This window comes from Paramacrobiotus metropolitanus, unplaced genomic scaffold, assembly GCF_019649055.1.
Source record: "Paramacrobiotus metropolitanus isolate TYO unplaced genomic scaffold, Prichtersi_v1.0 Parri_scaffold0000006, whole genome shotgun sequence".
Lineage (NCBI taxonomy): Eukaryota > Metazoa > Tardigrada > Eutardigrada > Parachela > Macrobiotidae > Paramacrobiotus > Paramacrobiotus metropolitanus.
In genome coordinates this window covers 1,906,953-1,927,860 of record NW_026570226.1, presented here as the reverse complement: position 1 = coordinate 1,927,860, position 20,908 = coordinate 1,906,953, and the positions used below count along the sequence as shown (strand labels likewise).

Below are 20,908 nucleotides of genomic sequence, written 5' to 3'. Positions count from 1 at the left end.
ATTCTACATAAAGTATAAAAGTTAATTATAATAATAATCATGCGTTTGTATAATTATTATTTTCGTAATACCAGAGAAACTGGTCAGAACACCTAATAGAAAAATAGACTTATAATTTCTGCGGCCCGTTTATGGCGCAATCTTGAGGTAGCTCATGTATTACTATTAACGATATTTTTCTTTCAAATGCTAAGAGATACCGTACGTAGCAGCCATCGCGGCATCGAAAGATTTATGGTTTATACTTATGGTTCACAGTGCCCACTTCGGTACCGAGTAAAACACATGTTCGAATTTTGGCCTTTAACTAACGTTTAGCTAACATATTTTTACAAATTGTTTTACTCGGGGGTCCACCTCGCACCGGAATCGGAGATAAGAAGCATCAATCAGTGATCGTACTAGCCTCTTACAATCTCTACATGCATTTTCTTTTTCCCGAATCATTGTGTGAAATAATGAAATTAACTTTGCGACACAAAAACACAGCTGATAAATGAAAATCGTGTACCGGTAGCGAGCAATGTATCGGTACAGGTACGTACTGCGGTAACTTTTACACAAAATCCTACGCAGAAGACAACCATTTACTGTACATCCTGATTATAGAAATGCGATTCTGAACACCAGTGGAGCGGAGTTGCTTCCACTTTTCAAATCTTTCTCCTTCGGATGATAAAATCACTCTAGTATGGCATGAGGGAGTTCTAAAGAAAATAAAGTTAAAATTAGCGAAAACCTAGAGAACTTTTCCGCTGTTTATTGTGTTGGCTTATCATTTAATACGCGCAGCGTCTGTAGCTGCTTGCTCGGTGGTAAGCATTAATAAGCGGTTAAGTAAATTTTACCCGTAGGTAGCGAAAAACATCTCTTTCGCCCTATCAGCGTTCCATAAGGCGGTTTCCGGTTCCCACGTACAACAATCCATAGGCCAGCCCATCCATTTAATAAGGAAAGATCGATAGCCGCAGACTGCCGACGCACCAATAATCCGCTCGACCTCGTAATATTGTCCACTTTCGTTGACCACGCGTGGCCCGGGACCGATCAGTTTGTTGTCCGTATCCAGTATCCCGTAAATTTTTAATCGCTTGCGAGCGATTTTTGTACCATGTGGAAAATTATTTTTACCCTTTTCCTTCCTGTCTAATGGCTGGTCAGTTATCAGCCGACCTCGTTGTCGTGCCGGAAATTTGTCTTCCTCTGCTTTACGGTGTCTCCTCATTCTGCAGTAATACAACTGGTTATAAGTTAATAGTTAAGCATGTTGTGCAGTTGCATTTATAGGATTCAAGCTTTATACTTTTTATATATGCTGATCCTACTTACCGTATCGCTGACCGAAAACGCTCTGGGTATCCATCAAGAATTAAACGCATGTCCATGTTCGTAACAACAATTTTGCTACTTCATCACATAAAAACGAAATTTTGTGACTTTTCAGTCGTCGCTTTTCGTGCTGACGAGTACTATCAGTCGTACTGGGCGTACGATTGCTGTCCTGTAGCTAGTAACGATAATTCTAAAAACTGAAGCCAGCTGACTGACCACCATGCAACGTCAAATATACATAAACTGCAAGCGATAATGGAGAATAATCGGAAGCAATAATTTATGGATGGAACTGATTTCATCAGATAAACGAAAACTTTTGCCAAAAACAGCGTCTCTGCGAATGAGTTGTATTAGAGAATTCAAAACTCATGCGATACTCGAATGACTGACGTAATAATTATGGCAAACATTTATTACGACAAGAGCAATATCGGTCGAATGCCAGTGTGGATAGCGGATGCTTCTGTATATGACGATTTTGCAATCTATGCCAAAAACTTCAACGTAAACGGGAATCGGCGAACCGCAGTAAACAGACACACGTACATGAACAAATAGCGAGAACAAGAAAGAAGAACACCGGTTCCGTTAAGGATACAATGACGTGCTTTCGATAAAAACTGGTTCTTGCTACTGGTTGCCGACACACCGATACCGGTGGTAATGACCGAAAAATATTAAACTTGTTCTTTTCAGGTGCGAAACATTACAGAATGAAAAATTATAGTGTGAAAATTTCAAAATTAGGTCGTACGAATTGCCGATGGTCAAGTTCACGGTCGTAATCGCCTTATAACAATAACTTGTTACCGCACATGGTCCGCATACAGAACTTTTAGCGAACTAGATCAATTCCATTTCAATCGTGACAAATAAAAAGTGTATTATCGTCATCAGTAATAACCTACCCTACAAGACCGTATGTTTAAATGATAATAAGTTAGCAGGAGTTGCAAGTGCCATACGTAGTCAAAGACTGGTGAAGCAAAGCAAAGCAAATAAGGGCCGGGCGCAAATTTTTGGACCAAATATTTTATAGATGCTTAATTTATTCGTTTATTAAATTTGGACTAATTTTCGCATAAAAAAAAACAAGTAATAAGCATTAAGCAATGTCTGTTGATGGAGCACTGCTGGAACCAGTAAACTGATTTTCCACTGTTTCCACTTGTTGTCCGACATTATGAGCTGTGACTCTTAACTGTGTATTCACTGCGCTGAGAATATCGAGCTGTTGTTGTTTTTGTAGAGCAGTCCTATGAGCTAGTATCAGTGCCGGTTGATTTTCAGAATTAAAGACCAGTTTTATTCGAAGTTTTTGGAAACACCAGAGGAGCATTTCTTGACAAAGCTGTTGCACAAATTCCTGCTTCCTAACGCATGACCTTAACTCCAACCAATCAGTCAAATTTTAGTTGTCCACAGCTTCTGAGTAAAAACTTGTTTGCCGAAAATTAAACCACAAACGCAGGTAAACAAAACAAAAAAGAGATATGCTGTAATTACGGCTGTCAAGCAGTATGACAAAAATTGGCCAGGACGTTGCCACCCACTTGTCCTGTGGCAAAGTTCTCCGACACGCCCGGTGCCGCGGTGGCCATCCCACCCGGACTCAACACCAGATTCCGCATACAGCCCACATACTGCTTCCTGATCACCTTTCCCATGTTGCCCACGCTGGCCGGAAGAGAACCGAGGTAAATGGGCGTGTCGGTGTCGGCAGCGGTCACACCCGTCGGACCACGATTGTCGCTCGTGTAGTTGTCATCGACACTCAGCATTGCCATAAATTTCGATTTGGAAGCTACATAAAAATCAAAGCTTGCAATAATTATTGCTTCAGTTTATTCACGAACGGGTAATAACTGTATCTTAAGAAACCAGCCGGCATTTGTTGGATTATGGATGAAACTGACCTTTTATAGTATGCCATTCGCCATCGCATATAAAGAAACGAGATGGAAGTGTGACTGCAAAACACCCAAAACTTCGTCATGCGTGGCAGTTTGACCTTGCATAAATACAGTACGCTTACCGTTAACATGGGTAGGTCCGGCGCCGTTGTCAAAGCTGAAATCCACCGTTCCATCGATTAACTGGATGGCCAAGTAATCGCGCCGTTTTTTGACGGTACCAACAGCCAAGATTACACCGTTGTTAGAACGAGGTTTAATTTCGATGGCAATATCCAGATCTTTGTTCACCACGAATTTGTCACCTATAAAATTAGACAAACCTTAAAAAAGTTAAAAATGTATAAAATATCTATATGTATACATATGTATTAAAAATTTCGAATCGCTGACGGGGAGCTATATTACAGACGTGCGTAAATTCAAACTGCTCACATACAGAGTAAGTACATCCATCGGTACGAAGTTGAGTTACATTACACTACGATTCAAGTCATTCAACATAATTTTTGTGCACAATCCCGTGCTAAGTTACTGCTAACCCTGACGAAGTGAGATTTTCTAATTCCTGCTAAAAGTAAAAAAAAGCCTGTGTTTTGTTACATACGTAAGGCAATATAGCCACCGCTGGCTGGAAAGAATGCTCCTGGTTCTGTGCGCTCGCTGCAAGGAGTCACAGCCACCGTGGCGGAAGGCGCCGACAAGGGTACACCGTTCATGCGTAAATTTCGCAGGCACCCATTGAACGGCAGCAAGACACTTTCCAAATTCTTCGATGCATTTCGCTTGCCATTCATTCCACCAAAGTACAGGGGGAACTTGGTGTTCAGGAATACAGTTGTGCCGGGACTCTCACTGGATGCCACTTCCTCATCATCCACGAGGAGTCGTGCGGCTTTGTTCTGTTTGACGGCTTTAACACTGTGCCATTTACCATCGTTATACCTGAAAATAACCCGGTATATGCACCACCCCAGAAAACTATTCTGCGTAACGAAATGTAGTTCATGACCTTTTTTTAAACGTATAATTATGCTTTTGCACGGTATTATAAGGTACCTTTTTCGACTGCGAGCTATGGCCGAGCCCGCTCCCGGATTGAATGAATATACCAGATATCCGTCCTTCATGTACAGCGCTAAGAAATCAATCGGGTTGGCTTTCTGATCGTCAACATACAGAATAACACCATCCGAGCCCCTCGTCATCAGTTCAACAGAAAATTCGCTATCTTCCATAAACTTGGACGGTGTCGAGGAGAATTCCTGTCGTGATTCTGGTCGACTGCCAAACTGTAGCGCAGCAGAAGTGACGGAACCAACTAAAGTACACACAAAAATGGTTGCACCGTTACTTAAAATTCAGAGTGCGGTTATTCAGATAAATCAGTGAAAAAGATGCATCTTTTTCACTGTGTCCAATGCAGTACAGTTCAGCTTAATTACTAAGTTACCATCTGGAATTTCGGGCAAAACACATCGTTCTAGGACCGGACCGGCGTAAGCCGGTGTGGTTTCCGGCTCGGGAGCTGTAACTGCCGGTGCTGTGACGGTGACAACGGTGACAGGATGAGGATGGACTGGAGCATCGGTTATAACCACCGGCATGCCGACCGGCGTAGTAGAAGCAGATGTTAGCGCCGTTGACGTTGACATCGTTGTCGTAGTTGTCGATGAGGTTTCTAGTTGATTATGGAAAGGTCCTAACATAACCCACCGGGTATTAAAAGCAAAAGCGCGTCATGAAAAAAATAGTCTTTTTACATATTCCTCTCGGTAGCAGTTTAATAAACAATCAAAGTCGGTTACTGAAGAAATATGTTCAGTTATTACAAATATGTGACATATTTTACATTATGTTACATAAAATTAATATGTTACAGTTCCTGCACTCAGTGAACTAAGTTGTAGAAACCGAACGTATTCTGTAAGGTTACTGCAACATCGTGGAACACGACCACTGGAAACCATGTTGTATGTAACGTGCATAAAATGCAACCAGAATTTGAGTTACAAAAATTTATATTGCAAATTTCTCTAAATTTTCAGTTTTATAACAACTCTAACCTTTTCACTTTTTAATTCAGATAATAGCTTTTCGAACGTTCTTCACTTACCCAGTGTTGCTTGGGTAGGTTGTGGTGGCAGCGTTGGTGGTGTCACTCCTGGCTTGAAATCCACCATGCAGCTAGCGAATGACGCTCCCGGTTTATCCTGACTGATAGCGAAATTCTGCACTACATCATTAATCACGACATCCCCAATACATCCATCAAAGCTTCGCGTTTTCGGCATAGCGTCGCTCTCTTTGACAATCCCGGCTGGGATACCGCCGAAGAACAACGGTTTCGATGTGGCCAGATTGTCCACGCGACCGACATTGCTCTGCACGGACTCAAAATCATCAATCATCAGCTTCAACCGATTGGTTTCTTTCATGGCCGATACGTAATGCCACTCGCCATTCCAGTAGCCGGTTAGTTCAGTTTCAACGGAAGTGGTTTGACCTTTGCCGTCGTCGGAGGCAAAAACGATGCGACCTTCCCGCAAGGATAAACTAAGAATCTGCGAAACATCCTCGTTGGATGTGAAAAAGAGGAGTCCGTCTGGTTGGGCGGTACGGAATTTCAGGGTGATGTGGAAGTGATCCTTGACGCTAACCGATGGCATGGCCAAATAACCGGGAGCCCCGCCTTCGAAGCTGACGCCACGGCGGATCTAAGCAAAATGAATTACATCTAAAAACCTTCAATACTTTCTTTCTGTGTAGGTTTTAAATTAGTTAAAATAAATTTCTTCTAAACACTTATTTTGTTTATAAGTAGGGTTTAAATAAATTTCACTTCCTACCGTTTCTGGGCATCCCAGAATGCTGCCCTTCGATTCTTTCAGTTCGTCTAACTTCACTTGCTTAGCCATGAATTCCAAACTGTTCACACATCCTTCAAACCCAGTAGCTGTTGTTTCACTGCAAAAAACAAAACATTTGACGTCACAAGACCCAGTTGCACTGTTGCAAAAACTTTCGAGTACATTTAGAAACTGCTAAAAGCAGAAACAAACATACTCTTGTCTCGTGAACGATGTGCCACCCAAATACATAAATCGCGTCACTTCCAGTTTATCCTCATGACCGGGCGACATACCATCCGCCACGGAGGCACCATCAATCATCAAACCACCACGCTTACCAAACCTGCAAAATACAACATCTTGACAATAACACAGAAGAAACGGTCCACCGTTTAAGGTTATACCGCTGTGCTTGAATATTGTGGTAATTTCCGTCATTATACTGCTGTTGCGATTTCAACTCCACAACACCAGATCCGAGATTATATTTGAAAACCACGAAGCCATCTCGCAGTTCCAGAGCCAGAAAATCCTCCTGAAAAATTTACTTAGATTTATTAAAAAAAACAAATTAAAAAACAAAGCGTTAATAATAGAGCAAATGCAATATTTGCACCAGAAAAATTCCTTACATTTCCATCGCCCGCTAAATAAAACAAAAGCCCATCCTTAGCGAACGTCTTCATCGCTACAATACAAGACGTCTGGCTGGCCACGTCGGTGCGGGCTTCCATGGCGTAGACGGCGTAACCCGTCCCGTCTAATTTGATGCCACCCTCCACCTGGCCCTTCGATTCAATCAGCTGATTCCGCCCGCCCGCCAACTGCGGTACTGTGGTGGGCCGCTCTGTGTCAAAGGTCATATTGCCCATATTCCACAGCCCCACCGGATCCTCATCGAACGCCACCTGCTCGATGTAGCCGGCAAAGCGTTTATTCCGTACCGGAATTTGTAAGCGGTAGTTCAGTGGCACACCGCCCACGAAGAACGTGGAGTTGGCCTGGTTCAGATTGAATACACTGTTGGCACCCGGCGAAGTGCCGCTCTTGCGCGCGTACCCTTCCGGTTTACCGTTCTGCTGTCGCGGGTAGCGCACGAGAACCGTGGCTGTTTTACCAATTCTGTAAAAAATAAATTTTGCGAAAACAGTGAAAACTGGAAGTTTTTGTGCCATCCGAACTACAAGCATTTTGACATGTAATTTCACTTTTTCCTGCTAATGTTTGCCAGTTCACCAAATGTCTTTTTTTTCGGAACCAACATCCATGACGTTTATTATTATTAATTACCTTATTTTTCTTTATTACTTACTCTTTTTACTTTGATTACGTACCTCTCCACAATGGCCTGGTACCACTGGTTATCGGCCACGTAGCGATCGTCCACGCGGATTGTTGCTGCACCTGATCCCAGATCGTAAACTAACTCCACAAAGCCCTCCATGATTTGCAAGGCCATGTAGTCATCCTACACAAAGCGTCAACATAACGTACGTATTTCCATCATACCATGAAGCACATGCAAAATGTGATCTCGCTGAAATGATTTAACATAATAAGTCCACCTAATTAATACATTTGCGTTTCTTACGGTGACAAAAGTGAAGTCGCGTTTAACGCGTCGCGATGTGCCCATTTCGTTGCCGAGATAGAAGAGCAAACCGTCCCTTTCCACAGTTTTGAAGAACAAGCTGGCATGAGTGTAGGTGGCAGCGCGCGATGATAAATCGCGCGGATTCTTCACTTGCAGAATGTTTTCCCGAGTAAACTGCGATCCAACTTTAATCTATCGTAAAATACATAAATGACTCTATTAAATTTTCAAAATTTCGAAATACCGATAAACCTAAAGGAATCGGTAGTAGTGGCTAAATGCGTTGGAATCTGTCCGATGTAGCTTAATGCGCTGGCAAGAGCGAACCAGTACCCCGCACAAAAATTATATGCGTAATATGTAACTATGTACAGATACGATTTTTGTGTAACGTTTCACATTTGCAACGTACTCTGCTGGCGAGACTTCGTGTCAGTTCAATCTTCTCCTTTAATTCAGCCAATTTGTTGCCCAGCGCGTTGACCTTTGCATCATTCTGGTTCACCATCGTCTCCACTGACCCGATCTGCTGCGTGATCCGATTAATATCCTGGGGAATCTGGACCGCTGCACTCTGGACAATGACCACATCCTGTGCCGAACCGCTGGGCTTATTTTGCTGTCCCACCGCCGTCCCGGCCAGATTCGCGATAATCTCGTCGGCTCGCCGCATCGCCTCATTGGCCTTGTCGATGCCCGCAACCGCGCTGGCTTTGATTGTATTCGCCTGACCACGACTGTCACCTTTCGGTAATTGCCCCATCCCCAATCGAACAGCCGCAATGACCTGCTCGGTTTTTACATGGTCTTCGCGAATGGCCGCACCTTTGTTTTGATTACTCTCCACCTGGCAAAAAATTTGAAGTTAACAACAAAATATGTGCCAAAAAACAATTACTCAATTTTTCATCGGCAAAACTCGAAAACATATATAAAAGATAGTTATCTCGAAAATTTTAAAAACAGGATAAATACAAGATGGTGACCTTTAAAGTATCGTTAAAGCATCTATCGAGTACCTATATTATTATTTTTTATCTTACTTGTCCGCGTAGTTTCAGCGCATCTATTTTAGCCTGATCCGCCTGGCGATTCAGGGTCTCACTCGCACTCTTCGATTCCGGCACAGCTACTTCCAGTGTACTGGTGATGCCGGTGATCTCCGTGGCGAAGATGGTCGCATTGGCCAGCGCGGCTTTACCCTCTTCCACATCGTCCACAATATCGTCGTACACATTCGCCGCTTTCTTGCCGTCGGCTGCGGCGTTGCGTGTCGGATTAAACAAATTATCCACGCGGTTAGCTTCGTTTTCCAGCATGTACACATGTCCTCGGGTGTCGGACAGTGTGCGCCGAGCTTCTTGATGATCCAGACGCATCTGCCGGTTTTGTTGTTCGAGGTCATCGGCTTGTGTTTTGACGCGGGTGCTTAGTCCATCCAAGCCGGCAAAGGCCGTTTCCGCTTCCGTTAAGAACATCTGGGCGCCGGTCTTCTTCGTGGACGAATTGGTGATGGTATCGCGGATGAGAATTTCCAACTGGGTCAAGGCGTTGATGTTGTCGGTAATGTTTTCTTTGATCCGGTCAAGCTTGTCCTGGGTGGTAGCGGCGGTCTCGGTAGCGTTGATAGATAATTTCTCCAGATCGCGCATTTTCGATTGATACTGCGTCACATTGGCCAGCACTGTTTGCGTCTTTTTATCGGTTTCATTGAATTTCGTCTAGAACGAAAATTAGTTCAAATTAATAACGAATCCAAATTAATAACGAATTAATAACGGATATTTCGAGAGGGTTGCAACCTCCATACTACTTTATATTTTCTGTAACTGTATGCACTGGGACTGAGAAATCAAGTGATTTCGCATTATATTGTACATTGTACGCGCCCTTCGGAAATATATTTTATGTGCATATTTGTCCGTCCATATCTTACCTGGAACGTTTTGACGTTATCTCTCAAGGCCTCTGCTGCTTCTTTCTCTTTCGTGGTGTTGGTCAAATAATCATCAAATTTCCTATTTTTCAGCTGATTCAGAATCGGCTCGGCGATATGCGCGCTTTCCGTGACCCTTCCCGGTCCCAGTCGCAGATAATCCTCCAGCGCGATCATCTGTGTCCGAAATTCTGACGCATTGATCTTGGCTTGCACCAGCTGCCGCCAGATGTCCACCAAATCCTCCCGCGCCTTATCCGCTCCATTTAGTCGCTCCTGTGCGTTCTTATTATGGTCGCCACCTGTCTTCGACTGACGATCGATGACCTTTTCATACTTCTCGAGATCGGCCCGCACGGCATTGAGAAGACTGGGTGTGCCACTCAGTTGCAAGAAATTCACGGCTTGCGTCAGATTCCCGATGGTCTCGTTGATGTGGTTCTGTCGGCGTATGGCAAAATGGGTGGCCGAGACGCGCTCGAAGTCGCTGCTGGCCACGCCCACTTGGTTGTGCAGGGTGTCGAAATCGTCGAGCAGAGTGACGACACAGTACTGATCTTCGCAGCTAATACAGCCATAGTTTTCTTTGAGGACGTGGCGCGCTTTGCAACGATCGCAGTCACTTCCGGTCACTCCCGGAAGACAAGAGCAGTGCCCGGTCTGCTGGTCGCACATCTCACCAACGGAATATTTGGTGGCACAAGCACAGCGCTGACAGCCGGCAGCAGTGAGATTCCAATATCCGTGCGCGCATTGATCACATCTAAGTATAAAAGAAAGGTCATGCATGATAAACTTTGGCGGCCACTTATTTTGCAAAAGAGATAAATTGTTTTATGCATCCAAATTATCCTGGACAACGACGTTACTTAGCCATCACCAAATTACCAAAAAAAAAGGATAATCTTGAGTTACAAAAAAATACTTTCATTTTTCTGATAATGTGCGTTTTTGTTTACCGTTGTCCAGCGGCTCCCGGTTGGCACAAGCACTGTCCGGTTTCCAGGTTGCACTGCTGCATCTTGCTGCCAACTCCGCAATAACAGGATGAACAACCCTTTCCAGACTCAAAATTCCAGTGGTTGGGTGCGCATTTGTCACAACGTGGACCGACCACATTGGGCCAACACTTGCACGATCCATCCGTCGTGTTGCATTCTTCCGTTCCATACGGCTCACAGTCGCACACCTGACATAGTCCTTTGGTGGGATCTCCATAAAAATCAGTGGCACATGTCTGGCACTGGTCACCAGTGGTGTTTTTCAAACATTTTCGGCACTCTCCGGTCACACGATCACAACTCTCGGGATCCAGTGGATCAATGTTATCGTGACACTGGCAGGGCTGACAGTATCCACCTGCGTTAAAAACGGTCATGTCAAATAAATCTTCCCTAATACTTTTATTTGTAATTGAGTTATTTGGGTTATTGTAAGTAGCAAATTATACAGCTTTCTGAAAAAATAATTTTATACTGAAACTATAAATTATTTATATTTTTTACGGCTGTGCGAGTCTCACCTGGCGCATCCGGCCGTCCAAAATATCCCGGCGCACAATGCTGACACCGTTCGCCCACATATCCCTCGCGACATGTACAGTAAATATCCAGTCCATCCGGCGCAACCTCGCAAGTCGTCGCGAAATTGTTGCCTTCGATTGGCAAGGGGCATGCACAAATCATACAATCATACGGACTACCGCGCGTGGCATCCCCATGGTATCCTTCCGCACAGCGTTCACAGCGCTCGCCGGTGGTATTGTGCAGGCAGTTGATACACTGACCGGTCTCCACGTCACAACGCTCAGCGTGATTATTACAGTCACACGGCAGACACATACCGAGATACGGACCGATCTTACTGCGGAAATGTTGGGGCGCGCATTCCTCACAGGAGGGCCCCGCATAACCCGGAGGGCAGCGGCATTCTTCAACTTGTTGCGCGGTCTCGTTCAGAACCAGTCCAGCGGCAAAAGCAGCCGAAGGGGAAAGGGCACCTGTTATGGAAACTTATAATTCCGGCTTTTTTTCCCAACAATTTCACGTATTTCAAATCGTTTTTTAAAATCACTTATTTGTCAATAACGTACCAATCTGAAGAAAGGGCAAGATATAGCAGCTTTCTTAAAGCTTTTAATTAACGTACTTGTATGTACACAAAAAATTAACTACAGATAGAATAAATAAAATATCGAATACAATACGTCGAACAAGATTTTAACAATTTTTCATACATATGATAACATACCGTGAATCGAAGCATAATTCAGTGTCAGTAATTTCGGTTTGCTGAAATAGCCGGCCTTAATTCTGATCTCCTCCAAACCGGCTAACAGCATCATAAACTGATCACGCGTGGGTTTATTCCCCGACTCATGCTCGAAATTCTTCTCCACAATCTCCACGTCCACTTCGTGATGCACCCCTACCGACGGTTGAGTGTCATGAAAATGCACCAGCGTCATATTCTTCCCCTTTAACACAACATCCGGCGACATGGACCCAGTACTATCATCCGCACTGACAATAACAGAATATGTCAGATTCCCGCCATATGATGTCACGCGGTTGCCCAGGAATTCTTCCGGTGCCACCCAATAGATCTCGCCGGTGATGTTGGCGGTGGGCGTAGCTTCCACGCCGGTGCTGGTCACGGCGATGGGCAGCGATGGGACGGTGGTCCAATTGGCCTGACCAATGCTGGTGATGAGATAGCGCAGGTAGGATGAACTGTGGCATTGATGTGTAATACCGAAACAGAAGCATTTGGTGCAACCTTGGGGATTTTTGGTGTCCAGAAGGAATGTGGACGCTTTGCACACGTCACAACGGGGACCGGCGACGTTTTCCTTGCACAGACACTGACCGCTAGTCTGATCGCAAACGGCGTCGGTGGCGCCACGTATGTCACAGTAATGGCAAGCTTGGCATTGTGGAAACGAATAATACCTATAAAATGATATGCAGGTTGCGTCGTGCGAAGCAAAGGAACAAAACGGAATACCTGATATAAAATAAAATAAACTATATAAAACAAATTATAAATTATATAAAGATATAAAATAAATTATATATAATTGGCATAAAATAGTTAAATACCCTTGTTTAAAGTTTTAAGCATAGTTTTAATGTGCAACTTCTTCTGGTAAAAGTTTTAGCTACCCAGTGAGACAGTGGTCGCATTTCCGGCCGGCAACATTTTTCTTGCAGTAGCAATTTCCGTTGTCCTGGTCACAGCTTAAAGAGCCGTTACTTCCGTAAGGATTACAATTACAATCCTGACATCCGGTGATCGCATGGAAGCCGAAGGTTCTTGGCATACATGTATCGCACCGGTCTCCCTGCACTTTCGGTGGACAAATGCAGGCCCCACTAACCGGGTCACATATGGAGTTGAAAGGGCAATTGCACTGCTTGCACGCCGGAAAACCCCAGAATCCCGATTTACATCTCGTGCACTTAAAAAACAAAAAAATTAATAAGAATATCCAGTTATTCATTTACCATAAAGCCAGATAAAGCATTTACCCAGCTTCCGGTGTCTGCATTAGCCACTCGACTACGATTCTTGTGTTTAAACATACATCGCACTCACTTTTCTCCCGATAACATTCGCTCGACACTGACACTGTCCACCCATTTCTTCACACTGCATGGACACCGACCCATCCAAATTACAATCGCACGAAACCGCCTCGCTGTTAAATCCCGACACCAGGGAAAATGTCGCTTGCCGGCAAAATCCCTGCGTCTTGGGGTCAATATCAAAGTAACGATCCGCGCATTCCCCGATGAAGCGTGCCGAAAGGTCACGCGACGGTTCTTGTAAAAGCTGCTCCCGGTACTTATCCGCCGGCAGTGCCACGACGTAGTCAATGTACACTTCATGACCGTCGCTACCCTTAATGGTTACCGAGTAATCTTTTCCCAATCGGAAACTGTTTTGCTGCCCTTCGGCGGGACGCAGCACTGCCCGGCATCCACTAATGGACGGACAGAAACTGGTCTCCAGAACAGCCGGCGTGGCTTCCACACCCTGGACCGCCGCCTCTAGCTGGGCGCCGGCTCCGTGGGGCTGGTAGTAGTGTACCAAGAAAACGTGGTTACCGGATCGCGCACTGCTGCCGCGCAGGTAGAGGGACTGGTTGGATTGGTATAACAGGGCCGTCTGTACTTTGGCTGGTAATGCCGGGATTTCCGGCCGCATCAGGTTGGCCTGCATAGCAATGAAAACAGTATGATTGCAGAGTGGCTATTACTTTGTAAATAAGTTCTTATTCTTAAGGATCACACTCGTGAACGCACTTTCATATTTCGCACCACTAGGGGAGTAAATTTTATTGGAACACTCGAATCATGCTATTTGCAAGCTTTTTCAACAATGTTATATGGATAAGAAAAGAAAATCCACAAAAACTCACTACGAGATATGAAAAATTGTTTAATTACTGTAAACGCACTTCTATTGCACGACGCAAATCTACAATTATAAGCTGGTAGAGGTATTCGCCATCACACTACGATATATATATATTCAGAATTTCAATGTTACTGTTCAGAGATCAGGTGTTGTCGGTTAATTATAATATCTCAGCTGAGCAAGTTATTACTCATTATAAGAACTTAGAGTCATCATTAGAACGGCAGCAGTGCGTTTCACGTTCTATCTATAAATTACCTACTTGAAAATTTGCCTATGAAAACATCTCGTGTAACGTTAAATTTAAATTCATTTAATTAAATTTATATTCAGTTAGTCCAAATCTGCTGATATTAATTTGTTGTTATGCATTAAAAATTTAAATAAACCCATTACTTCGTTAAGACAAATTAACCTCCACAATTGCACCAATGCTCACCACTGGTTTCTTTAAAATTAACTACACATATAAACAATGACCAACCTGCAAATCCGTCTCGGCTTCAACCATTTCCGACTCGGGAATCGGCATATATTCCATCACTTCGCACTTATCACCCACCACGACACACGCACTCTTCGGGCGTACATAATCCACACTCCACTGGTCACGCGGTACCGCAGTAATCCCGGTTAGGACGAAATCCGGATGGGCACCGTCGCGGCGACTAACCGGCACCAGGACTATTTTCCCATAGCCATCCGTCGGGGCGAAGGTGGCCATGTGACCCCGTTCATCCACTACGACGCTGCGGCAGCCCTGTGCATATGGGCAGTCGTAGATCTCCACCCGGTACTCTCCGGGGGCTACATCGTTGCGCATCTGAATGGATACGTTTAAGCGGTCAGCCGCGTTGGTGTCGGCGGTGAAGTACGACAGGATCAGGTGATGGCGTTCTTTGGGGAGAATTTCCGGTTCTAAGGTTAGCTGGGGCTGGCTTTCGTCGATCAACACTCCACGCATTCCCGGCCGCGATTCATCCACTTGTGGTTTGCGATTATCTCCGTTTTTCTTGTAATACACCTTAAAAACCGGCGAATAGATAATATAACCATAGAAAATAAACAGAAACTGTAAATAATAAACCAAAACTATAAGTCACCGGTAAGTTGGTAACCAGGCTAAAGGTACTTAATTAATGCAGTATGTATACGTAAGAAACTGTGCGTACGAGTTTTTACTCAACTACGAGTACGTATTTACGGTTAGCTGTTGCCACTTTATTTTAAATACTTTCAGTTTATGAAAATTAGTTACAAGTTATTTTACAGATGCATGTAGTTATTAAACAAATTGCTAAGAAATATCAGTTTGGTTTGCTATACCGGATGGGTTGGATCCAATGGATCTATTTGCACAAAATTATCGAAATCCGGATACGTATAGTTCTGGCACGACGACTGATTCCCCTCGTACAAACACGGAGCGTGTGTATTCTGCTGCAGAATGGTGGCTTCATAGTACGCCTGCGGTAGAAGCACAATGTAGTCAATCAGCACCGGTTGCGCCGTTTTCAGCACCACCTCCCAGTGTCCCGGATGCAGAACGAACGTATTGACACTTGTCCCTTCGCCCACACCCACATACTTCCCTTCTTTAGTCGGCAGAAACTCCACCGTGCTCTTCTGATCAATCTCCCCGCTCATTTCCGGCGAGACGATAACCTCCGCCTTAGCCGACGCATTAGCCAGGTTGACATACTGAATCAGCAAGCGATACAGTGATGGTTTCCGTATCTGAATGGGCACATAAATCTCCGGCTGTTTGGTCGACATCACCGCGTATCCTCGCCACGAGTATCCAGGATAATCATTTACGTTGAATTCGTACTGCACCGGAGCGTTTTCCTTGGCGTGTCCGTCTTCCGCTTCGAATTTCAAATGATGTAACGTGGGGAAATAATGCATCTTTAACACCTGACTGCAAGTTTTCCCGTTAATACGCGGTCGGCACTGACACTGTCCGGTGTTCTTTTCGCAGATGCCCGTAGTAGCCCCGCCCACGTCACATCCACACGCCACACAGCCGTGCAGATGGTGAGCGTCCAGACTGTAAAAGCCGTCGCGGCATTTGTCGCACGTGCGCGATTCCACATTGGTTTTGCAGGGACAACGACCATTGCGCGGATTACACACGCCTAACGCCGAGATGGTACCGGCGGCGTGACAAGTGCATTCGTCGCAGGCTAAGGGATTATAGATGTCCAGGCCCCAGTAGCCGGGTTTGCACTGGTCGCAGATGCGACCGGTAACGCGCTCTTTACACTGGCACAGTTCTCCTACAATACCGTTTCCTTACAGCATGTATTTCTATGTGACCTTTGAGTAAAATTCACCCTGGACTTTTCCGCATCCACCAAATGACGTGATTAATCCGGCTGGATTACAGTTGCAGCCTTCGCACAGTGGATAATTGTAGAATCCTTCATTGCATTGATTGCAGGTTTTGCCGACAAAGTTTTTCTTGCACTGACACTGGCCACGATTGTCGCAGGTGGTTCCGATGGTGCCGTAGGGATCACATTTGCAGTCTGCAAATTTAATTAGTGTTTTTCATAAGTCGAACTTTAGCTGCACCACTTGGTTAGCAACTGTCAAATGAAAGTGTGGTTTTTTTGTTCAAATAACCTACCTAAACATTCGGGAAATTTGTAGTAGCCGGTAGCGCAAAGGTCACACTCGCGTCCAGAAAAATTATTTTTGCACGGGCACCGTCCCGTGCTGCTGTCGCAGATATCGTTGATCGATCCGGCGGCATGACAGTCGCATTCTAACGAAAGATAAGTTAAATCATTGGCATAATTATTCGCTTGTAAAATTTATCGTTCGAAATGATTTACTTTTGACTTCCGGATAGCCATAGAAACCTGGCGCAGCACGATCACACCGAACACCATCGTACCCCGGTTTGCAGATGCACACACCGGTGTCCTTTTGGCAGATTTCTTTCACCGTTCCAGCCGGATCACAGTCGCACACTGGTAATAAACATAATATTACGGTGACGCAATCACGCTGAAAAACACCGGCCAGCAGAACTTGTACTTACAGCTGCACCGCGGATGACCGTAATATCCATCACCGCATTGATCACAACGGAGCCCGCCAAAACTGTTTTCACAGGCACACTGTCCGGTTGTTTTGTCGCAGACGGGATTAGGGGATCCCCGGGCATCACAATCGCAGGCTGAAGTTTTGAAAAAAAATTAACCTCTCAAATGGAGAAACAACTATGCCGGAAAGTGGGAATAATTTTATAGAATATGTAATAATTTTATTTTTGGTATATTCTGTACATGAAAATACAAACAAGTAAAACTCAGAAAGCCAGTGGAAAGTAAACAAACAGTAAAGCCAGACGTACTAGGATCAACGATTAATCTACTGTATATATCGACGAAACAATGTATACGTACACGTGCAGTTGGGGAAGTCGTAGTAAGTGTCAGCACACTGATCACACTTGGGACCGGTGTAGTTCGGTTTGCACGGACACGCGCCGCGTCCCACATTACACACTTGGTTCATCGTTCCGTTGTAGTTGCAGTCGCAGGGTTTGCATTCCGGAGGATCGTAGTAGCCCAGATTGCAGCGATCACAGTTGGTGCCCGTGTAATTCGGCTTGCACTCGCAGATACCGGTGCCTTCCGCGCAGTTTCCGGTTGTGAACCGGGGATTGCAGCGACAAACTACAAAATTTTCAAGGCAAATTAACATTAACCACTTTTGATTTCAAAAGAAAAGTATTAATAAAACCCCTTTATTTACAAAAATTGTATCAGATTCTACTTTTGTGATTGCTTTAGAAGCGTATTCTTTTGATGAAATGCGGAAATTCAGCGGTTTCAGAATTCCGGAAAAATGGATCTGGCACAACACTACACTACATTGACCACATCGTTATCGGCACCCACATACCCTGGCACGCGTCGCGGTCCGATTTATCCTTTCCATACGGACGGAAAAAGCCCGAACGACATTTCTCGCAGTTTATTCCCTCGGTATTATCCTACATGAAGGCACAAACAAAATATTCAACTGGACATTAATTAATCGCACATCCGATATATTGAGAAAATCCATACATGGCAGTTACGACACACTCCACCGCCCTCGTAGTTCCCATGGATGTCTAAACTTAGATGTTTCTCGTCTATTTCTGGGTCATACTGGCATTCGCTGGAGTGACCGTGGCAGTTACACGCTAAAGAATTTTCAAGATTACCACAACAAACAAATCAATACTAGGCTCGATCAATCTTTACCCTAAAGAATTACACGCTAAAGAATTACAGTAAGCCACCCACGTTCACATTCGTTGGAGGCATTAGCGAATGCCGGTTGCCATTTTTTCTACAAACAACAAAATTTTATCTAACAGGAATTTTAGGGAAGTCGACATGAATATTCTACCTGCACGAATCCGGGACAGCAATGGTCACAGTATGTTCCGCAAGTATTGTGGGCACAACGACATAACCAACGGGCAGGGTCATGCGGATCGAACGGTTCGCAGGCGCTGGCGTGTCCGTTGCACACACACATACCGCCGATACTAATGTCCCGTACGCTGTAGTAATACTGCGGAAGAAGAAAAATGCGAAATTATTGAAACTATCAACAGGAAATTCTACACAATATCGGTAAATATTTGTTGCTAGAAATAATTGGTAGCAATTTTTCAAAATAAAAAGAAACAAAAATCTGAATATTGTGCTCGAATACGCTTACGTATTAATTAGTCTGTAATTTTTTTCTGTTTTAAACAAAGTAAAATCCTTATACATAATATTGGTAAATTGTACTTAATAAATTTCTGGTAATAAATTTCAGACAAAGCCAAAGTGAGCTTAGTAAATTATAATTCAGTAGACTTTGTTTGTTCTAGACTTTCTTAGTGTGCTAGATTTTTTAGTGTACTATCAAATTTTATAGTTGTTTTTTCAAATTTTTTTTTTGGAAAATTCTGATTGTTTTACCCGGCGCGTGACCGTTTGATCCTGTCGTGCGACACCGCTACTGTGCCCCATCAGTGTTTTCATCCGGCGGAAGCTGAAGCGGATATTGGTCGCTCTCAGCCAGTTCTGCAGTACCGGCGACGCTAGGAAATTAGATGAGCCCGGTCGATCATTAACCAGGGAGACAAGAATCTGTAAATGACACCGGCAATCGGGTGAGAATATCTTCCATTGCATACATTCCACGGTTGCAATTATCATCACGCTGAATCGCTCTCAATTTCCATGCCGACTGTGTTTACGATTTTGATCAAGATTACGCTTTCCTACTGCTAAATTGTACCTCGCCGCCTTCCAACGGTACAATCCGGCTGAACTTGGAAGTGCACAGCACATCATCGTCGCCGTTAATCGGCTGGTCCGGTTCAACGCCGAAAAGTAGTGGGCAGTCGCTGGGTGGATCAGCAAAGTACTGCCATGGCTGGAACGTTTTCCCGTAGTCGCTTGACCGTTCCAGCACCCACACTTCCGGTCGCGGCGCATTACCCATTTTCAGGACAACATAGGCGATATAGAATTCCTACCATGCCGAGCATATGATTATCGAATAACAATTACATTTCAAATTTTCAGATCATAATTATGCTGTATATTTTGTTGTGCCTTTGCTGCACTTTTTGCGTTTTACAATACCCGACAGGTCAATGTTCCTTTAATAACTGAATTCTTACGCCATTTTGTATTGTAATATTTTCAAGCAATGCATTTTATTTCCAACTATTTCCAAGGGTATAGTTAATCTGTGACAAATTACTACGTACTAAAATGTAAATTTTGGAAATTATGCCAGGTTACACTTTGGAATCTGTATGCTGCACCATTTAAGACTATCGGAACTACATTTTCCGAATGCATAGCGGCACGATATGCAGGTGCTTTGTATAGTATAAGTGGTATAAGATTTGCTGCATTTTTCTCACAAGCCAGACAGTTGTTTATGTCACCGCAAATGTCAGTGCACTTAAATACATAAACATTCAGATAAACGTGAACAAACCAATTAAATGTCAACAAGGAAACCGGCAACTTACAAGTAGAATTTACAAGCTGTTGCATAACAGTTGTAACCGCCATGTCGTGCATTTTAACCACAAAATATAATCAGAAAATAGCCGACTGCCTAAAAACTTTAAGCAAAACCGACGCGCCGAATTGCTTGTCGGGTATATAAAAGTGTGGGACATTGAAGACACAGAATTATTATTAGCTTTATCAATTTTGTCTGCATTTTTACCGGTAATATTTGCAAAAAAAATGGAAAACTGGGAGAGGATACCTGATTGAAATCCACTGTGAGATTGACTTCCATAAACTGGCTGCCGCGAGACAGTGGCGGGCTCTGCCACCAATTCTCCGAGCCATCAAGGGCATGTGACGCCGGATGGGCGCGATCCGGATCACTGGGATCACAATAGTCGCAGATCTGTCCCTGGACAATAAAATATTTTTCCCGCCCGACGCGCTGCACATGTTGCTGGTCACCGCGTTCCAAACTGGCGCCGATTAATTTACAGAACATTTCCGGTTGCGCTGTTCCCTCCCCACAGGTGGCCGTCGCCGTGATCTGGCGACCACGCGCCAAATTCAGGCGCAATTCAGCCGGCACCAATCCACCCGACTGGCCATTACTTCCAGCAAAAAACATCCCCATAATTACCAGGGAATACACCGACAGCAGCCCGGCCATCCTTGCCGGCATATTTCGGCTTGCCGCCTTAATCAGAAGATGCGAATATGAAACATGCAATTATCTTCTGGCCCGTGCCAATAACCTGATACTTTCTATCTTTCTGCACGATGTCCAAGTGTATCGACGATGAGTGGAAAATCATTAATGA

General features: G+C 44.3%; 2 protein-coding genes across 2 annotated transcripts; both read right to left on the bottom strand.

Moving 5' to 3' along the window:
• Positions 1–351: 351 nt before the first annotated feature.
• Positions 352–1,901, bottom strand: LOC129582038 (uncharacterized). The gene is made up of 3 exons (XM_055473411.1): positions 1,330–1,901; positions 849–1,226; positions 352–707 (listed from the first exon to the last, which is right to left on the bottom strand). Exons 1-3 carry the CDS (start codon positions 1,383–1,385, stop codon positions 569–571), a joined length of 573 nt encoding a protein of 190 aa, XP_055329386.1. The 5' UTR covers positions 1,386–1,901; the 3' UTR covers positions 352–568.
• A 732-nt stretch (positions 1,902–2,633) lies between these two features.
• On the bottom strand, positions 2,634–20,893 carry LOC129581927 (laminin subunit alpha-like). The gene is made up of 35 exons (XM_055473232.1): positions 20,347–20,893; positions 19,354–19,590; positions 19,032–19,202; positions 18,466–18,633; positions 18,360–18,405; positions 18,138–18,256; positions 17,971–18,061; positions 17,469–17,741; positions 17,102–17,239; positions 16,893–17,030; positions 16,685–16,822; positions 16,389–16,583; positions 15,379–16,331; positions 14,537–15,076; positions 13,228–13,848; positions 12,795–13,090; positions 11,881–12,581; positions 11,153–11,629; positions 10,590–10,989; positions 9,631–10,393; positions 8,738–9,415; positions 8,107–8,541; positions 7,692–7,886; positions 7,435–7,568; positions 6,733–7,222; positions 6,505–6,635; positions 6,315–6,443; positions 6,098–6,215; positions 5,365–5,965; positions 4,702–4,950; positions 4,308–4,569; positions 3,856–4,193; positions 3,371–3,553; positions 3,252–3,305; positions 2,634–3,139 (listed from the first exon to the last, which is right to left on the bottom strand). Exons 1-35 carry the CDS (start codon positions 20,767–20,769, stop codon positions 2,847–2,849), a joined length of 11,178 nt encoding a protein of 3,725 aa, XP_055329207.1. The 5' UTR covers positions 20,770–20,893; the 3' UTR covers positions 2,634–2,846.
• Between the last annotated feature and the right edge of the window lie 15 nt (positions 20,894–20,908).